The sequence below is a fragment of the Pongo abelii genome, chromosome 1 (genome assembly GCF_028885655.2).
Source record: "Pongo abelii isolate AG06213 chromosome 1, NHGRI_mPonAbe1-v2.0_pri, whole genome shotgun sequence".
Taxonomy (NCBI): Eukaryota; Metazoa; Chordata; class Mammalia; order Primates; family Hominidae; genus Pongo; species Pongo abelii.
Genome location: NC_071985.2, coordinates 75,532,246 through 75,553,667, shown reverse-complemented (window position 1 = coordinate 75,553,667; position 21,422 = coordinate 75,532,246). Strand labels below are relative to the sequence as shown.

At 35.8% G+C, this 21,422-nt stretch overlaps 2 protein-coding genes and 1 long non-coding RNA gene across 25 annotated transcripts in view; all 3 read left to right on the top strand.

Moving 5' to 3' along the window:
• RABGAP1L (RAB GTPase activating protein 1 like) overlaps positions 1-21,422 on the top strand; it is an 857,048-nt gene that overhangs the window by 295,153 nt on the left and 540,473 nt on the right.
• The window catches only part of LOC129048745 (uncharacterized), a 43,444-nt gene that overhangs the window by 13,382 nt on the left and 8,640 nt on the right, over positions 1-21,422 (top strand). The window contains exons 1-3 of one of the 3 annotated variants that reach the window (XR_008511331.2): positions 8,126-13,652; positions 19,250-19,370; positions 20,365-20,443. This is a non-coding gene — a long non-coding RNA (uncharacterized LOC129048745). Of the gene's footprint in view, positions 1-8,125; positions 13,653-19,249; positions 20,444-21,422 lie in introns of those variants that run through there. The other 2 variants (XR_008511328.2, XR_008511330.2) reach the window with 2 other exon arrangements.
• Positions 13,646-19,220, top strand: GPR52 (G protein-coupled receptor 52). Its single transcript, XM_054524951.1, has one exon. It carries the CDS (start codon positions 15,117-15,119, stop codon positions 16,200-16,202), a length of 1,086 nt encoding a protein of 361 aa, XP_054380926.1. The 5' UTR covers positions 13,646-15,116; the 3' UTR covers positions 16,203-19,220.

Here is a 21,422-nt window from a genome sequence, read left to right as displayed (position 1 = left end):
CCCACACACACCCACACACACCCACACACACCCACACACACCCTGCCTGGGGCAACTAGGGTTCTGATTTCTTTCAGCAAAAATTAGTTTTTCCCATTTCAGAACTTCATATAAAATCATGCAATGTGTATTCTTCAGTGTGTGGCTTCTTTCCTTTAGTTTTAAGATTCATCCATGTTATGTGTGTCTTTAGTGTTGTTCCTTTTCATTGCTATATTTCATTGTATGGAAATATCACGGTTTGTTTATTCATTCCTCTGTTGATGGATGTGTGTGGGCCGTTTCTGGTTTTGGCCATTTCATTTTTATACATACTGCTATGAACATTTTTATGCAAGTCTTTTGTGGACAATATGTTTTCCTTTCTATTGGAAGGAATTGATGGGAGAGATAGGGTAGATTTTCTTTTAATGTCATAAGAAAATTCCAAACTGTTTGTCAAAGTTTTCAAAGTTGAGCCATTTTACACTACTACCAGCAGTGTATGGTTTCAGTTGTTCTATATCCCTACCAACATTGTTCTGTCAGTCTTTTAGTTTTAGCCATTCTAGTGGGTATATATTGGTATCTCATTGTGAGTGTATATTGGTATCTCATCTATTTTGCCTTTTCCTGATGACTATGGATGCTGAGCACTTTTTCATTTTCTTAATGGTTATTTGTATATCTTCTTTTGTGAAGTGTTTTCCAGTTTTTTCACCATTTTAATTGGATTATTTGTATTCATATTAACAAATTGTAGGAGTCAGTTATATATTTTGGATGCAAGTCCTTTGTTAGACATATGTTTTGCTAATACTGTCTTTGGCTTGCTGGTTTTCTTAATGATGTCTTTTGCTAAGCAGAACATTTATTTTAAGTATATTTTATTAAACTTTTTTATAGTTATTGCTTCTAGTGTCCTAATAAGTCTTTGTCTATTTTTTAAGAGACACAGTCTTGCTCTGTCACCTAGGCTGGAGTGTTTTGGCATGATCAGAGCTCACTGTAGCTTAGAACTCTGGACTGAAGCAGTCCTCCTGCCTCAGCTTGCAGGTAGCTGAGACTACAGGTGTGCGCCACCACACCCAGCTAAATTTTGTTTTTGGTATGAACAAGGTCTTGCCATGTTGCCCAGACTTGTCTTGAACTCCTGGGCTCAAGTGATCCTCCTGGTTAGGCCTCCCAAACTGTTGGGATTATAAGTGTGAGCCACTGCATCTGTTCATCTTTGTCTATCCTTAAGTTATGAAGACATTCTTCTTCTAGAATGTTTTCCTTTAGAAGCTATGTATTTGCAGTTTCAATGTTTTTTATTTAGATCTATGTTCCATATCATTTAAATTTTTCTATATATTGTGAGGACATGGTCTAAGTTAATTTTTCCCCAGAAGATTATTCAAATTTTTCTAGTACCATTTACTGAGAAAATTTTCCTTTTTCCTTGATTTGTTTTAGAATTTTTAATTGAAATTCAGTTGACCATGTAAGTGTGGGTTTATTTTTAGGCTTTCTTCTTCTCACTGATCGTTTTGTATATCCTTTATGCAAGATCTTAACTCTTTTTATTATTATTATTATACTTTAAGTTTTAGGGTACATGTGCACAACGTGCAGGTTTGTTACATATGTATACATGTGCCATGTTGGTGTGCTGCACCCATTAACTCGTCATTTAGCATTAGGTATATCTCCTAATGCTATCCCTTCCCCCTTCCCCCACACCACAACCATCCCTGGTGTGTGATGTTCTCCTTCCTGTGTCCACGTGTTCTCATTGTTCAATTCCCACCTATGAGTGAGAACATGCGGTGTTTGGTTTTTTGTCCTTGCCGTAGTTTTCTGAGAATGATGGTTTCCAGCTTCATCCATGTCCCTACAAAGGACATGAACTCATCCTTTTTTATGGCTGCATAGTATTCCATGGTGTATATGTGCCACATTTTCTTAATCCAGTCTATCATTGTTGGACATTTGGGTTGGTTCCAAGTCTTTGCTATTGTGAATAGTGCCGCAATAAACATACATGTGCATGTGTCTTTATAGCAGCATGATTTATAATCCTTTGGGTATATACCCAGTAATGGGATTGCTGGGTCAAATGGTATTTCTAGTTCTAGATCCCTGAGGAATCGCCACACTGTCTTCCACAATGGTTGAACTAGTTTACACTCCTGCCGACAGTGTAAAAGTGTTCCTATTTCTCCACATCCTCTCCAGCACCTGTTGTTTCCTGACTTTTTAATGATTGCCATTCTAACTGGCATGAGGTGGTATCTCACTGTGGTTTTGATTTGCATTTCTCTGATGGCCAGTGATGGTGAGCATTTTTTCATGTGTTTTTTGGCTGCATAGATGTCTTCTTTTGAGAAGTGTCTGTTCATATCCTTCGTCCACTTTTTGATGGGGTTGTTTGTTTTTTTCTTGTAAATTTGTTTGAGTTCATTGTAGATTCTGGATATTAGCCCTTTGTCAGATGAGTAGGTTGCAAAAATTTTCTCCCATTCTGTAGGTTGCCTGTTCACTCTGATGGTAGTTTCTTTTGCTGTGCAGAAGCTCTTTATTTTAATTAGATCTCATTTGTGAATTTTGGCTTTTGTTGCCATTGCTTTTGGTGTTTTAGACAAGAAGTCCTTGCCCATGCCTATGCTTGAGATCTGAGAATGGGCAGACTGCCTCCTCAAGTGGGTCCCTGACCCCCGAGTAGCCTAACTGGGAGGCACCCCCCAGTAGGGGCAGATTGACACCTCACATGGCCGGGTACTCCTCTGAGACAAAACTTCCAGAGGAACGATCAGGCAGCAGCATTTGCAGTTCACCAATATCCACTGTTCTGCAGCCACCGCTGCTGATACCCAGGCAAACAGGGTCTGGAGTGGACCTCCAGTAAACTCCAACAGACCTGCAGCTGAGGGTCCTGACTGTTAGAAGGAAAACTAACAAACAGAAAGGACATCCACACCAAAAACCCATCTGTACATCACCATCATCAAAGACCAAAGGTAGATAAAACCACAAAGATGGGGAAAAAACAGAGCAGAAAAACTGGAAACTCTAAAAATCAGAGTGCCTCTCCTCCTCCAAAGGAATGCAGCTCCTCACCAGCAACAGAACAAAGTTGGATGGAGAATGACTTTGATGAGTTGAGAGAAGAAGGCTTCAGAAGATCAAACTACTCCGAGCTAAAGGAGGAAGTTTGAACCAATGGCAAAGAAGTTAAAAACTTTGAAAAAAAATTAGACGAATAGATAACTAGAATAACCAATGGAGAGAAGTCCTTAAAGGACCTGATGGAGCTGAAAACCACAGCACGAGAACTACGTGATGAATGCACGAGCCTCAGTAACTGATGCGATCAACTGGAAGAAAGGGTATCAGCGATGGAAGACGAAATGAATGAAATGAAGCGTGAAGAGAAGTTTAGAGAAAAAAGAATAAAAAGAAACGAAGAAAGCCTCCAAGAAATATGGGACTATGTGAAAAGACCAAATCTACGTCTAATTGGTGTACCTGAAAGTGACGGGGAGAATGGAACCAAGTTGGAAAACACTCTGCAGGATATTATCCAGGAGAACTTCCCCAGTTGAGCAAGGCAGGCCAACATTCAGATTCAGGAAATACAGAGAACGCCACAAAGATACTCCTCAAGAAGAGCAACTCCAAGACATAATTGTCAGATTCACCAAAGTTGAAATGAAGGAAAAAATGTTAAGGGCAGCCAGAGAGAAAGGTCGGGTTACCCACAAAGGGAAGCCCATCAGACTAACAGCTGATCTCTCAGCAGAAACTCTACAAGCCAGAAGAGAGTGGGGGCCAATATTCAACATTCTTAAAGAAAAGAATTTTCAACCCAGAATTTCATATCCAGCCAAACTAAGCTTCATAAGTGAAGGAGAAATAAACTCCTTTACAGAAAAGCAAATGCTGAGAGATTTTGTCACCACCAGGCCTGCCCTAAAAGAGCTCCTGAAGGAAGCACTAAACATGGAAAGGAACAACCAGTACCAGCCACTGCAAAAACATGCCAAATTGTAAAGACCGTCAAGGTTAGGAAGAAACTGAATCAACTAACGAGCAAGATCTTAACTCTTAAGGCTTTATATAGTATATCTTGAAATCAGGTTGTGCCAGTCTTTTCAACTTTTTTTTTTTTTCTCTTTCCCAAGATTGTATTAGGTCTCCTAGATCCTTTGTGTTTACATATAGATTTTAGAATTAGTAGCTTATCAGTTCTACAAAAAGCTGCTTGGATTTGAATTGCAATAACAATGAATCTAAAGATCAATTTGAGAAAAACTGACATTCTTAACAATATTGATTCTTCTATTGCATAAAGATAGTAGGCTGGGTGCAGTGGCTCATGCCTGCAATCCCAGCACTTTGGGAGACTGAGGCAGATGATCACTTGAGTTCAGGAGTTCGAGACCAGCCTGGTCAACATAGTGAAACCCCATCTCTACTAAAAATAACAAAAATTAGCCGGGCATGGTGGTGGGCACCTGTAACCCCAGCTGCTTGGGAGGCTGAGGTAGGAGAATCACTTGAACCCAGGAGGCAGAGTTTGCAGTGAGCCGAGATCACGCCACTGCACTGCAGCCTGGGAGACACAGCAAGACTCTGTCAAAAAAAAAAAAAAAGTGTATATATATATATATTTATTTATTTATATAGGACTTTTTAATTTTTCTCAAATGACATTTTATAGTTTTCAGAGTAGAGGTTTTATACATTTTCACCTACTTTCTGTTTTTCAAGGCTATTTTAAATGATTTATTGTTTTTAAATTTTGTTTACTACTGTTTCTTACAAGTATATTGAAATGCAGTGATTTTTATATATTGACCTGTGTTCCGACAAAATTTATTCATTAATTCTAGTGGGCTCTTGGGAAGGCATTTTAGTTTTTCTTATGTGCACAATTATATCTTCCTTTTCTTGTATGGTTTTTTTTTTCTTGCCTGTTAAACTGGCTGGGACCTCTAGTACAATGTATATAGATGTGTAAGAGCAGATATCCTTCCCTTTTTCCCAGTCTCAGGAAGAAAGCATTTAGTATTTCACCATTAAATATTATGCTAGATGTAGGTTTTCCCATAAAGTGTCTTTATCAGGTTGAGGAAGTTTTCTTTTGTAGTGCCACTAAATTAACTTTTCTTAAATATTCTTAGTTGCTAATAATTTGTCTCATAATGAAATGAAATTGACAACATGAAATTGTTTTCTGCTCTTGAGAGGTCACTAAATCAGTAGATTGTGATATGTATCACTTCAGAGGGTTTATTTGATTTTTGGCACTTAAACCAAGTTGCTTTAGTACTGCATCTGATAGTACATTTAAAGTGCATTGATACTGTATTTTGCAGCATTTGGCATTTTTTAGATGATAAGTAATTAAATAATCATTGTCAATTGCTAGATAGGACTTTTCAAAGCACTAGTGAAATACTCATATTTAGTTTAGTTTAGGGAGATTTATGGATGACTAATACTGCCCTTCATTTGAATATATTAGGAGGTTAATTCCCCCCTCCCACAATTGGAATATACATTTTCTAGCTTTTTCTTGTGAAGTTTGTGTATTCTGAGCTTCACATCGACTGGATGTTAGTGTTTTTCAGTCCTTTGATAGACTCTTTTAGCTATTTGATGTGCTTTATATTAAAATTATGTTAAACACTTATTTGTTCGACACCTATTCTGTGTCTAGCACCACAGTGTAGGCACTTGAGATGCAATGGCAAACAAAGCAGATGTTGCTTTCCTCATGGGACTTGTAATCTAGTCAAGAAGACAAAGGTGAATGAAGTAAATAATTATAAACTATAATATGTGTAGAATCTGGTCTGGTTCCCTGTGAGAACTCAAGGAAGATTTCCCAGAGGAAGTGGTATTAAAACTGAGACCTAAAGATTGCATCTGAATTAAATAAAAAGAAGTGTGATGGCCTATTAAGCAGCAGTTATAAATATCCTGAGGCCGTAGGGAACATAGCAAGTATATTTGTGACTGATGGGTGAGGGATATGAGTTGGTGGGGAGGTAGAGGTAGTTTAGCTAATCCTAAACAACATAGAAGAGAAATGAGACTGGATGGATGCATGGAGACCAGTTTTTATAGCACTTATTAGGAACTTATCATAAGGACAATGTAAAACCAGTGAAGTATTTTAAAACAGAAGCAACGCGATCTGGTTTGCATTGTGGAAAAAAATATTTTGTCTCTTTTGTGAATAATGGATTGAAGAGAGACTGCAAACAACTCAAGAAGGCCACATTGGAAGCCACTACAGGTGTCTAAGCACAAGATGATGCTGGTTTGCTAGGGTAATGATAGTGAAGATGGAGAAAAGTTACCAGGTAGGAGAAGTAGTTGAGGAAATAGGTAAATTCTGAATGCATAAGCCTTTTGGTACATTTTTAAATTTATTAAAGGACAACAGGTTTACTTTCGTCTCTATTTGTTTCCTTTTTTTTTTTTTGAGACAGCCTCACTCTGTTGCTCAGGCTGGAGTGCACAGTGGCGTGATCTCTGCTCACTGTAAGCAATTCTCATGCCTCAGCCTCCTGAGTAGCTGGGATTACATGCGTGCACCACCATGCCTGGCTAATTTTTTGTATTTTTAGTAGAGACAGGGCTTCACCATATTGGCCAGGCTGGTCTTGAACTCCTGACCTCAAGTTGATCTGCCCGCCTTGGCCTTCCAAAGTCCTGGGATTACAGGTGTGAGCTACCCCGACTGGCCTCTATTTGTTTACTTTCTTTGATACTATATTGCTTGTATAGTTCTCTTTGATAGGCATTGCCTACTATTTATCCTATTTGCCATTGATGGCTAATGGTCCTTTCTTGCTTTGCTGTTTAAGTTCTATTGATGAGAATTTTGAATTGACTGGATGTTTTAATAATGAAATATTGATAAATATAAAAGAATAAAAGTATTATATATATATAAAGAATAAAACATATCTAATGTATAAATAAAAAATTAAATGCCTGTGATGTATCATGTAATAAACTTATACAGTTTGGGCTGTTACAAGTAATTCCATATAATGATTCCTCCTAGTTATTTTCTGATTAGCATTCATCAGTTGAAAGCAGAAGGAGGCAGCTGATGATTGTAAAAAAAAAAATGGCAATAATAAGATACCTAATGACCCCGAAAATGAAGAGAATTATGCCTAATTTAAAAACAAAGAATGCTTTATATAGGAAACTATGTAAATATATATTAGTACTCTTTTGTCAGTAAAGCTTCACATTATAAATGTGTTCATATTATAATCCTATTGGAAAAAAGAATGGGAAGAAAGAAAAGTAAGGAAGCTAGTACAGTCAGCCAGGTGCGGTGTCTCACATCTGTAATCCCAGCACTTTGGGAGGCCGAGGCGGGTGGATTACTTGAGGTCAGGAGTTCGAGACCAGCCTTACCAACATGGTGAAACCCTGTCTCTACTAAAAATACAAAATTAGCCAGGTGTGGTGGTGCATGCCCGTAATCCCAGCTACTTGGGAGGCTGAAGCAGGAGCATTGCTTAAACCTGGGAGGCAAAGGTTGGAGTGAGCCGAGATCGTGCTATTGCACTCCTGCCTGGGCAACAAGATTGAAACTCTGTCTCAAAAAAAAAAGGAACAAAAAAAATAAAGTAGCTAGTACAGTCAGTTGCTAAAAAGAAAAAACTACTTTCTTTGAGCTACTGAAGCTTTTTTTTTTTTAAAGTTGGTGGAAAGAAAGAGGGAGGCTTAGTGGGTCAAAGTCACTGCTTCTGAAACTCTTCATCTCATGTTTTCATCTCCCTTTAGAAGTATGTGCAATTATGAATTATTTACAGTATTTGTAGATTCAAATAGCTACCAGTGATTATTTTTGGAAACCAACTAAAGGGATTTAGTATGTGAAATTTTCTGAATGATATTTTTTGCTATTTTCCTAATTTTAGAAATATTATGATTCAAAACTGCTTCAAATGTGTGTAGTGGCTATGCTTTTTCAATGGTTTGGCAGTAAAGCTTAGCATTTAACTTTACAAGGAATGTGGGACTTATCTACATTCATGAATATTTATCAAATATAATTTTATTTTAAATATTTATTTTTCTTGTACTAGAGAATATTATATCTGATTTTGTTTGATTTTACTACTATTATCTCTGAAAGTCAAAATATTTCCCTATAAAATAGGACTTTCTAGCCTTTTGTATAAAATTTAAATATTGCCTTTTCATCCTTAAACATAGTATTCACTTGAAAATCGTTATTCTAATGTATCTTACAAACGTCTCATTTCTGGTAATGAGAAATACACTTACCGTTCTGTGTTCACCTAAACCTCCAAAGATTTTGGCAGTAACATGGTTTTCTCTGAAAGGCAATTCCACATGGAGGAAAGAATAGGACCATCTATTCTTTAGAAATAGTTTTTTTCCAACTTTTATTTTAGAATCAGGGAGTAGAAATCATATTTTACGATTAATAATACATAATAGTTATGTATGGGGTACATGTAATATTTTGATACGTGCATACAATGTGTAATGATCAAATCAGGGAAATTGGGACATCTGTCATCTCAAACGCTTATGACTTATTGTGTTGGTAGCATTCTAACTTCTCTTCCAGTTATTTTGAAATATACAATAAATTGTTAACTATAATCTCTCCACTACAACCACTAGAACGTATTCCTTCTATTTGACTGCATTTTTGTAACCATTATCCAACTTCTTTTCATTCCTTTTTCCCTACCTTTCCCAGCCTCTGGCAACTATCATTTTACTCACTACTTCGATAAGATCAACTTTTTTTAACTCCCACATATGAGTGAGAGTATGCAACATTTGTCTTTCTGTGCCTGGTTTATTTCACTGAACATAATGTCCTCCAATTCCAATCATGTTGCTGCAGATGTAAGAATTTCATTCTTTTTTATAGTTGAATAATATTTTATTGTGTATACATATTGCTTTTTCTCCCCACCTATTCATGTCTTGATGGACACTTACGTTGATTCCGTATCTTGGCTATTGTGAATAGTGTTGTAATAAGATGGTAGTGCATTTTTCTGTTTGATATTGCTGATTTCCTGTCTTTTGGATATATACCCAGCAGTGGGATTGCTGGATCATATGATGGTTCTGTTTTTAAATTTTTGAGGAACTTCCATACTGTTTTCCATAATGGCTATTTTAGTTTTACATTTCCCCAATAGTGTATGAGTGTTCTGTTTTCTCTGCATCCTCACCAGCGTTCGTTACTTTTTGTCTTTTTGATAATAGCCATATTAACTAGGTGAGATTATATCTCATTATAGTTTTGTAGTTTTGATTTGCATTTGCCAGATGCAAAATGAGTAATTTTTCATATACCTCTTGGCAATTTGTATGTCTTCCTGTGAGAAATGTCTATTCAGATCTTTTGCTGACTTTTTAATAGTTTTTTTTCTGATTGTTAATCACTTGTCAGATGGATAATTTGCAAATATTTTCCCATTTTTTAGGTTGCCTGTTCACTGTGTTGATTATTTTCTTTGCTGTGCAGAAGCTTTTTAGCTTAATATCATCCTGTTTGTCTATTTTTGTTTTGTTGCCTATGCTTTTGAGGTCTTACTCAAATAGTCTTTGCCAAAACCAGTGTCCTGAAGCATTTCCCCAGTGTTTTCTTGTATTAGCTGCATAGTTTCAGGCCTTACCTTTAAGTTTTTAATCAACTTTGACTTGATTTTTGTATATGGTGAGAGATAGGAGTCCAGTTTTATTTTTCTGCATATGGATATCCAGTTTTTCCAGCAGCATTGATGGAAGACACTCTCTTTTCAACAGTGTATTTTCTTGGTGCCTTTCCTGAATTTAGGTTGACTATAAATGTGTAATTTATTTCTGGATTCTCTGTTCTGTTCCATTGGTCTATGTGTTTTTATGCCAATATCATGCTGTTTTGGTTACTATAACTTTGTAGTATATTTGGAGTCAGGTAGAGTGATGCCTCTAGCTTTTTTCTTTTTTCTTAGGATTGCCTTAGCTATTCAGGGTCTTTTGTAGTTCCATACAAATTTTAGTTTTTTTTTCTATTTATTTGAATGTCATTGGTATTTTGAAAGGGATTGCATTAAATCTGTTTGTTGCTTTGGGTGATATTGTCCTTTTAACAATATTAATTCTTCCAATCCATGAACATGGCATATCTTTTTAATGTGTTGTTTGGTTTGCTAGTATTTTGTTAAGGATTTTTGCATCTATGTTTCTCAGGGATATTGGCCTGCTATAATTTTTTTTGTTGTATGTGTCCGTGTCTGCTTTTGGTATCAGGATAATGCTGGCCTCATAGAATGAGTTTGGAAGTATTCCCTCCTCTTAACTTTTTAAGAATAGTTTGAGCAGAGTTGGTATTAGTTCTTCTTTAAGTGTCTGGTAGAATTCAGCAGTGAAGCCATCAAGTTCTGGGCATGTCTTTGATGGGAGACTTTTTATTATTGCTTCAATCTCTTTACTCATTATTAGTCTGTTCAGATTTTCTATTTCTTCATGGTTCAATCTTGGTAGATTGTGTGTGTCCACGAATTTAGCCATTTTTTCTAGGTTTTCCAGTTTGTTGGCATATATATTTTTCACAATAGTCTCCGATGATCCTTTGTATTTCTGTGGAGTCAATTGTAATGTCTTTTTTTCATCTTTGATTTTTATTTATTTGAGTCTTCTTTTTTGCTTAGTCTAGCTAAGGGTTTGTTGATTTTGTTTATCTTTTCAAAAAATCAAGTTTTTGTTTTGTTGATCTTTTTATGTTTTTTAGGTCTCAACTTCTGTGCTGCTGTTTATTATTCCTTTCATTCTACTAATTTTGCGTTGGTTTGTTCTTGCTTTTATAGTTTTTTGAGGTGTATCATTAGGTTATTTATTTGAAGTCTTTCTACTTCTTTGGTTAGGCATTTATTTCTATAAGTTTCTGTGTTATTATTGCTTTTGCTGCATCTCATAGTTGTTGATATGTTGCGTTTCCATTTTTATTTGTTTAAGAACTTTTAAAATTCTCCTCTTAATTCCTTCATTGACCCATTGGTCATTCAGGAGCATATTGTTCAATTTCCATGTATTTGCACAGTTTCCAAAGCTCCTCTTGTGATTTTTAGTTTTATTCCATTGCAGTAAGATACTTGATATGATAGAAATCATTTTTATAAAATATGAAATTATTCTAAGACATTTTCTGACCAGCAGCCATCAGAATAAAGAAGACAGTGGGGTTTTTATTTGTTTGATTCTTGTATTTTTGCTAATTTATGGTTCAGGGAGTACACGTACAGGTTTGTTACATGGGTAAATTGTATACAAATGATTTCATCACCCAGGTAGTGAGCATAGTAAGCATAGTTCCTAGTGGGTAGTTTTTCAGTCCTCTCACCCTCCACCCTCCCTATGGAGTCAGGCCCAGTGTCTATTGTTCTCCTCTTTGTGTCCATGTGTACTCAGTGTTTAGCTGCCACTTATAAGTGAGAATATGCAGTATTTGGTTTTCTGTTTTTGCATTAATTTGCTTAGGATAATGGCCTTTAGCTGCATCTGTGTTGCTGCAAAGGACATGATTTTGTTCTTTTTATGGCTGCATAGTACTTCATGGTGTATATGTACCATGTTTTCTTTATTCAGTCCATTGTTGATAGGCATCTGGATTGATCCATGTGTTTGCTATTGTGAATAGCACTGCAGTGAACATATGACTGCATGTATCTTTTTGGTAGAATGATTTCTATTCTTTTGGGTTGAATGGTAGTTCCGTTTTGTATTTTTGAGACATCATCAAACTGCATTTCACAGTGGCTGAACTAATTTACATTCCTACCAGCATTGTATAAGTGTTCCCTTTTTTCCACCACCTTGCCAACATCTGTAATTTTTTCACTTTTTAATAACCATTCTGACTGGTGTGACATGGTATCTCATTGTGGTTTTGATTTGCGATTTTTAGTCTTAAGAATAATAATAACCTATTTCAGTCCCATTTTCACAAGTCTGTAATTATAGGCGAGTTATACTTACTATCTCTAGTATCTGCTTTCTTCATTTGGAAAATGATAATGATGATACCTACTTCGTAGAGTTTTAAGATTTTTATAAAGGAAAAGTATATAATGCACACAGCACAATGCTTGGCATATAGAAAATACTCAACAAATGTTAGTTATCTTCCATTTTTATCTTAATTTTCCTGGTGTATTTTAATTCGGACATAATTTGTAAATTAGTTCTAAGTCACTTTTAAGAAAAGTGCTGATCCTATAAGAAGTTTAAAATAGTGAATGTTTGTAGTAAGTCAAAATAATCAGAAATGTTTTTAATGTCCATCAAATATTTGATTAAATTAATTTGCATTGTTCTAATTTAGGTATGTGTAGCTCAAGCACTTAGAACAAATTTCTTTGACCATTTTACCTTTTTTTCATATTAGGATAAAAAGTGGATAAGCAATGTTTCTATTTATTCTGATTTCTATGCTCTTTTGAGATCATATTTGACCTTCAGTATTGCTCTGAATAGATTTTGGTACAGTAGTGTTAGTTCTATTGCTTTGTTTGTACAGTTAAATACATGAAACTCAGCAATTTTTTGGGGGGTTGGTGGGGATTGGAGAGATTAGTAAATGATTTCTAAGTTCTGTTAATTAAAATATAACTATATATTTTAGAGAGAAGTTAGTAGTCATATCACTTTAGTTCATGAAGACTTGGCAGATTTTTAATAATTAATAAGTTTTTTCTGCCAATGAGCATTAGATTACTGCTGACTTTTTAGTGTCATAGTACCTTGTGGTAGTTTCTTTACAGGGTTTACAGGAGTATGGCAGTTTATTTTTTCTGTCCTGTCCATACGAAATAATCTTTACAAATGCTATAAGGAGAATACCTTGAGAAGTTCATAAATGCCTTAATATATTATAAAGATCGGTCAGTTCCATTGTCTTCTTTTGTCAGTCTTGATCGGAGCTTGCCGAGTAAGTCTATAAGCCTGCATGTGCCTGGCAACTGTTACCTAGTGACAGTTTCAGCTGCAGTAGCCATTGGCTGTGCTGTTGATTGGGGCAGGAGGGCCGAGTCACCTTTCTGATGGTGAGTTTTTCTGCATCAGCCCAGGATGAGGAGGAGTAGGGCTTGGGCTCAGGTGGAGGCATTGATGCTGAGAGATTGTGAAGAATATACTGACAGCATCCTTGTAGCTGCATCACAGTAAATCGGACTTCTGAATCAAGCAGCCCAGCCTAGCAGCTGATAAGAGTGAATGTAGGTGAGAAGCATTACCTTATTCCTGTAACAAGAGAACTATTTTGTGATAAGTGAAACTAGGAATGTACAAGAAGAAATATCCTATGGCTATTATAAAAGAAGAAGGACTTGCCTGAATGACTTGGTGGTGCACCAGAAAATAACTTTCAGAAGAATGCTTTCTGTTAAGCTGCTGCATTGTTCCTGGAGGAAATGTTATTTCTAATGCATGTTATTTCTTCAAAAGATAGGATAACAAAGAATGACAGGAGACTCTCTGAAATGACTTTACTTTTAAAAAATACTTTGGCAAATGTTAACCTGATATCAAAATGACCTTGGAAGCATTTTGGATGGATTCTATCCTGGCAGCCTTGCAATATTTCAAACTCTAGGATTTAAACTCATCTTGATACTTTAGAGGTATTTTAAAATAAGACTATCTTGCAACCTACCTAATGGCCCCTGTGTTAATTCAGCACTTGCTCAAAATAGAATACAGAAATAGAAGAAGCATTTTTTAATATATGGCTGCTACATAACTGGAAATGTAATAAACAAGGTAATTTTCCACTTTCAGAAGATATAGTTGAAGTAATGATTTAATGTGTTAAATCATCTACTGAAAATAGAAAAGGTATAGCAAATAGAATATGAAGCCTATTAGAAATACCTAAGTAATAAATAATGGCAGCATTTCTGGTCAAATAAGCTCAGAGTATATTGGAAAGTTTTATTGTCTAACTTTATATTTACATATATATGTGAGATATGGGTATACAGTTGCAAAGGTGAGAAATAACTGTGAGCTACATATTTTATTATCATGCTCCATTATAAGGAAGGTGGTATATAAAATAACAAATGTTAAGTTATAGATGCCAAATTAATAGCAAAAATAATTTCATTTTGAAAAGGAAGAGGTATAAGTTACGTTGCTGTTAGTACCACCAGTAACTGTAATGGACTAAAACTGCTTTCATCTAAATGCTTTAAAAATGCATGCAGAATTAAAACTTCAGAAGTTTATTATATTTTGCCAGGTGTTAATTCATTAATTCATTGTATATTATCTTTTCTATTGAAAAATACTTTTTTCTCATGAGAGTTATAGGGCAATCTGGAGTCTGTTTGTTACCTCTATTCTGCCCATGTAGAGATGAATCTTTTCAAATTAACTTTGATAGAGTTGTTTTTCTTAGATTTTAGAAAAATGAGAAATAGGTTATAAATTTGACCCCCCCAACATCAATCCCTGAACTAAGCCCAAAGACATTCTTTGCCACAATGAACTTTTTCTTAGCTTTTCAACCAAATTTGAGATCTTAAATTACTTAAAATCTAAAATAAGAATGCATTTTTTCATCATAGATAAAGCAGGAAGCCTGAGACAGTTTCAGAGTTTTTCTTTTCTCATTCTTTCCAGTTGCTCCCTAAGAAACTGCCTCTCTTAGGAGAACAGCCCACAGAAGCTTTTCTTCCTTTGGCAATTCATTTTTTTTTTCTTTTTACAGTTTTAATTTTTCATAGTGCAAGATAATAAGAAGTCTATTTTCTCTAGAAGTGCCTTATGTCTGCAAAAAGTTCTTTGAGGGCACCAGAGGAAACTAATTAGTGACCTCTTTTCACCTCCTTTCTAGCTTACCCCCTTCTCTCCACCCCTTACCGTCCCCCCTCACCCCCCGCCCGAAAGCTGAGGTGTGTCACTGCTGAACTGAGGCTGATGAAGAGACTTGAGCACTCTCTGGGACTCTCAGCTGTGACAGAAGCACTGACACTGTCTACTGAAGCAGGTTCTGAAACACTCATGTGCGGTGTTTAACAGATGCTGGGCAGGGCACCTGCTTGCTGTAGCCAAGTCTGCAGGTATCTTTAAATTTCCAAGCCATGAATGAATCCAGGTGGACTGAATGGAGGATCCTGAACATGAGCAGTGGCATTGTGAATGTGTCCGAGCGTCACTCCTGCCCACTTGGATTTGGCCACTACAGTGTGGTGGATGTCTGCATCTTCGAGACAGTGGTTATTGTGTTGCTGACATTTCTGATCATTGCTGGGAATCTAACAGTTATCTTTGTCTTTCATTGTGCTCCACTGTTACATCATTATACTACCAGCTATTTCATTCAGACGATGGCATATGCTGATCTTTTCGTTGGAGTTAGCTGCTTGGTTCCTACTCTGTCACTTCTCCACTACTCCACAGGTGTCCACGAGTCATTGACTTGCCAGGTTTTTGGATATATCATCTCAGTTCTAAAAAGTGTTTCTATGGCATGTCTTGCTTGCATCAGCGTGGATCGTTATCTTGCAATAACCAAGCCTCTTTCCTACAATCAACTGGTCACCCCTTGTCGCTTGAGAATTTGCATTATTTTGATCTGGATCTACTCCTGCCTAATTTTCTTGCCTTCCTTTTTTGGCTGGGGGAAACCTGGTTACCATGGTGACATTTTTGAATGGTGTGCCACCTCTTGGCTCACCAGTGCCTATTTTACTGGCTTTATTGTTTGTTTACTTTATGCTCCTGCTGCCTTTGTTGTCTGCTTCACTTACTTCCACATTTTCAAAATTTGCCGTCAGCACACCAAAGAGATAAATGACCGAAGAGCCCGATTCCCTAGTCATGAGGTAGATTCTTCCAGAGAGACTGGACACAGCCCTGACCGTCGCTACGCCATGGTTTTGTTTAGGATAACCAGTGTATTTTATATGCTGTGGCTCCCCTATATAATTTACTTTCTTCTAGAAAGCTCCCGGGTCTTGGACAATCCAACTCTGTCCTTCTTAACAACCTGGCTTGCAATAAGTAATAGTTTTTGTAACTGTGTAATATACAGCCTCTCCAACAGCGTTTTCCGGCTAGGCCTCCGAAGACTGTCTGAGACAATGTGCACATCCTGTATGTGTGTGAAGGATCAGGAAGCACAAGAACCCAAACCTAGGAAACGGGCTAATTCTTGCACCATTTGAAGAGAGCTACATAGTAAATCAAATGTAATCTGACAGTGGTTTTGGATCACATTCTAGATTCATCTGGAAATTTGCCATCAGAGAAATATTTACTTGAATAGTTGACTATAAAATGAAGTATGAGACTAAAAGTTTCTCTTTTTTTTTCTTTTTCATGGAAGAAACTAAAGGGAAGGATGTATAGAGGGTTATCTCATGAAATAATTATAGCATGTGAGTATTAGTGTGCAGCAATAGGAAAAATTAAGCACTGAGATGAAAAAGAATATCTGAAATCTTCTGCAGGACATGAGCAAGCCCCTCGGCTCAGCATTTCTGTCTTTCTGTCTGACTGTACCCTGCCTCTGTCTTTCTCATTTTGTCTATGTTTCTCTCACTCTTTGTGGAAGTTATTACTTACATAAACTGCCTTTTGTAGAAAAGTGCTACATATTATATATGTGGCAAAGTATAATCTTTTGCATCAAAATGTACCTTTAATCACACTAATCTATAATCCATAAGTGATCTCTTCATGGAGGATGCACAGTAAGCATTGCATTTTATTATTTGCCAAACAACCCCTTTGCTTGTGTTTTTATAATCTCTGCAGTACAATTTTTCTGCTACAAACAAATAGAAACAGTATTTTTGTTTCTTCTGGGTAAAATGACATTTGCTTTTCCCTGGTTTCCTAACAGTCTCCTGTTTTTTTTTTGTCTCTTTTTCTTGATCTGCATCCATTGGTACCTTACTTTAGAAGTGTCTTAGCTATTGAAAGAATCTACTGTATAGAGCATCCATAATGTTAAATAATGTATTTCTTCCAGCAAAGCAATCTGGTAGCTTATTAAATATTTTTAATGGCTTTTGGAAACATTTTTATCTGGTTCCTTTTAAATTAGTTCATGTGCTTAAAAGTGACGTCTTTTTTTGCTGTAGTAAAGCTTTGTTTTTCTTTAAGAAAACCCACTAGTAATTGTAATGCAGATGCAGGGTACTCACCCAGCAGTGAGGTATTATTCTTAAGGGTATTTAGAATGCCCTTTTTAAAAATAAATAAATAAAATAAAACATGAATCTTTTTTGTGTTAGGTCTACGATAGCTTACTGTTGTGTCCACTAGTCAGTCATTTGTGTGATATGCGTTTGCACATATTATATTTTTCACAGCAAAGAAAATGTAAATTATATTATCTGTGCCTAATGTTTTCTTAGCAAAATATATAGATCAATGTTGTTTAAGTTGTCAACATTGGAAAAAGTATATACAAAAACTTATTTTAAGAGAAAAATACTTTTGTGTAATTGTTATTTAGATATTTATATTAGACAAAGCTGCATTTTTAGTGCTGCTGAGAATATAATATACTTAATTATCAAATACAGGTAAGAGCTGACAGTTTTCTTTTGTAATGATCTGTTTTCAAATGCAGAGGTTAACTTATTTTTTTGTGTGCTACATGGGATTGTGTGATAAATTGTCAGGGGTTTAGACATAGCAAAGTAGCATTTGGGGAATTAGTGAAGCAGGTATGAGCAGTAAAACATCTAAATATTACTTTTTTACCATAAGTTTCTTGCCTGAAAGATATTTTAAAATTTATATCAAACTACTGAGTATTTTTCTTCTCAGCATTTTTGATTTCTTTGTTTTATGAAATGCATTTAATAAAATGTGCCTATGACTCTTCAAATTAGAAGCCAACCATGTTTGCACCCTGGTGGTTTGGCTTCAAAGGTCTTTTAGTAGAAATGTTGTCATTTTGTTCTGAACCCCTGTATATTTTTAAACATGTAAGAAAGATTTAAAATAAAGAATAAAATAATATTCTATATATCAAAATGAGACTTCGCCTCAGTTTAATAAAAATGCTTAGGACAAGAGTTTACTTTTTTGGGAATCAAAATCTAATTGTTTTGTACTTCTGTAGCTTGGGTTTATATTTATTCTTGTCCCCTGTTTGCCAGTGGCATCTTGGTTTAAATGTGCCCTTTAAATTCAGACCAGTTCAAGGAAAACAGAAAGTTCAAGGAAATGTACTGCTAACATTTCAGATATCACATATAAGACTTCAAAATTATACATATTATTTGGGAATCATATTTTTATTTCCTTAAGGTATAAATATAGTTTGAAAGGATCCAGTGGATTCTGTGTACAGAAAGCCTGAGGCCATGCTTACTGCATTTTCCCCTTCTGGCTTTTCCCCATAGTAATTAATAACAATTATATGCCAGGCTCACTGTTCAGTTTTACATGTGTTATACCTTTAATCCTCACTACAACCTTTTGAGATAATAGTTATTATTTCTACTCCAGAGATAAGGAAATGAAAGAAAAATGATTATTCGTCAGTTAACTAGTCAATGGCAGAGGTTCCCGCCCATCCAGTAGGCCTGGGCCGAAGCCTGCCTGCTTCACCGGTAGGCTGCACTGCTTTCATTTCAAAAGCCTTTAAATTTTTGTACCTCTGTCTGTACCTTTTCCCTGCAATATTTCTCTGAGTTTTATTTATTTTTTTCTCATCATAAGTCTTTTGCTTGAGTTCTTTTCTTGTCTTGTGATATCTTTTTCTTTGATCTTACAAGTTTCTTTTATTAAAACAGCAATCTGATAAGCTCAAACTTACCAGTTTATTCTGTAATCAAACTGAAATTGTTGATACTACTTTGGTTTACTTTTGTTATTTCCCTTGAATACCTTTCTGAAATCTCTATCAATTTCTTTTTGGAAAAAAATTGTTTTGAGGAGGAAGAGTGAAAAGAAAGGCTTTATTATAGGCTGAAAGAAGCTGAATGAGGCAAATTCTAAGTTTAGTTTTTTATTTACTATAGTATTTTATATACAACTCTAGGACAAACCACTTAACTTCCTTTTGTCATATTTTAATGTGTTTATATAATAATTTAATCTTTATTTTGAAACCTCCCTTTTTAGGTAATGTGTTTTAAGAATAGGAAGCATAACCATTTTTCTCATCATTATATTGTATTTTGTGGTAATTATCCAGTTTGGCTATAAAAGACAGCCAAAAAACAATGCATTCTGTATTCTCTTTCCTAAGGGTTCTATTATTTGCATAGTTGTTTCTACAGTTATAGAGTGTTGGAAAGCTTCATAATTTACACTATTAGTATATGAAACTTGGGCTGAGATCCAGGCCCTCATAAACTGCTTGGCCTTAGGTAAGATACCAAATGCTCTAAAACCTTAGTTTTGGCATTGATTAAAAAATATTAAGTCAGAGACTTGTAGCTCCCTGTTCAGCTGAATTTGAGGACTAAATGAAATTTTGTAGTCTGTGTGCCCAGCATAGCTCCTGGCACATAAAAAATGTTGGGAATATGGTAGCTACTGTTTTTGTTTATTTGTTTGTTTTTTGTTTGTTTGTTTGTTTTGAGGTGGAGTCTTGCTCTGTCGCCCAGGCTGGAGTGCAGTGGCACTATCTCGGCTCACTGCAAGCTCCACCTCCTGGGTTCATGTCATTCTCCTGCCTCAGCCTCCCAAGTAGCTGGGACTACAGGCAGCTGCCACCACGCTCGGCTAATTTTTTGTATTTTTAGTAGAGCCGGGGTTTCGCCGTGTTAGCCAGGATGGTCTTGATCTCCTGACCTCATGATCCGCCTGCCTTGGCCTCCCGAAGTGCTGGGATTACAGATGTGAGCCACTGTACCCGGCCGGTAGCTGCTGTTGTATTATCTTTGTGGGTGCCATATTTATTAACATCACAACTTAAAGGTCACTAATCCCAATTCAAACAGAAATAAACCATTGAGCATTAGGGTTTTCTAAGATAGCATTTCTTTTTGCAAATCTATTTAAATTCAGATTTTGGGGTTAAACTCAGATATTTCAAGTATATTTCTGAAAGCTCATTTCCCAGGAATAGTTATTCATGAAGACATCATTTGAGATTAAAGATATCCAGCAAGCGGATGTTGAGATGAGACAGTCAGGCATGATTCTGAGGTTAACCTACCTCTTACTTTATTACACTAAATATGCTTAAACATTTAATTCTCATTAGGGAAGTAATAATAGGAAGGATTGTCCAGGAATGTCTTGTCATTTGTCTTTGCACTTTAATTTTCCTCATTTATTAAAATGGGATTTGAAGTATTTTGTCATATATCTATTTCTTGGGAGAAACAATTATTAATAAGCTGATTTGCTCCATAGATAACATAAATTATGTGAATTTAAAGATAAATGAAGTTGCCTTAAAGGACCTTTCCTCTTTTTCTCTCCATGCTAGAAGGTAATCATTAGATGTGAAAAAGATACAATTACATAATAAGTAGATAAAAAAGATTTAGATGTGAGAAATCTGCTGGTGTAACATTCTGAGCATAGATAGCATCATGTATGTGTAGGTAGGGCCATTTTGGTGCATAGGAGCATGTATGTGTTACTGAGTCAGTGCTATACTCTGACGTGTAGGTTCCAAAAGATGCTCTTTTCCTTAAGCAGAAATTTACTTTATTTTAGATTAAGAGGGATATGTAGAAAGTGGTAATCCTGTAACCAAATACATAGATATTGAGGAAAACAAAATGGCTAGAATAGAGAAAACATTTCCCATTTTATGATTTCTCATAAATGGAAGTTTGATTCAGTGCTAGTTTTGCTCTGTATTTTAAAATATTCATAACTTTTTTCAATAGTAAAAATGTTTTTTTAAAATATTAACATGATGTAATTAAGGGTTTTCTTCATGACTTTTGTTTTAATTTTTTACAATGAGCATTGGTAAAAATTTCTTTTATAATCAAGAAAATTAATATTTGGTTAAAAAGAATGCTGAAGGCTGGGCGCGGTAGCTCACACCTGTAATCCCAGCACTTTGGGAGGCTGAGGCGGGCAGATCACGAGGTCAGGAGATCAAAGCCATCCCGGCCAAAATGGTGAAATCCCGTATCTACTAAAAATACAAAAATTAGCTGGGTATGGTGACGTGCACCTGCAGTCCCAGCCACTCGGGAGGCTGAGGCAGGAGAATTGCTTGAACCTGGGAGGCGGAGGTTGCAGTGAGCCAAGATTGCACCACTGCACTCCAGCCTGGCGACAGAGTGAGGCTGCATTTCAAAAAAAAAAAAAAAAAGAAGAAGAATGCTGAATATTTAAAAAATATTTTAACATTTCACAAAACAGCTTATGTTGATACTACAAATAACACTATCCAATAATGTCTCAATATTGTCTTACAAAGATAGGTTATATAGTTTTTCTGAGTTCTG

What these genes read in the sequence shown, in the direction of transcription:
- GPR52 (XM_054524951.1), top strand. Translation starts at nt 15,117, where the DNA reads ATGAATGAATCCAGGTGGACTGAATGGAGGATCCTGAACATGAGCAGT.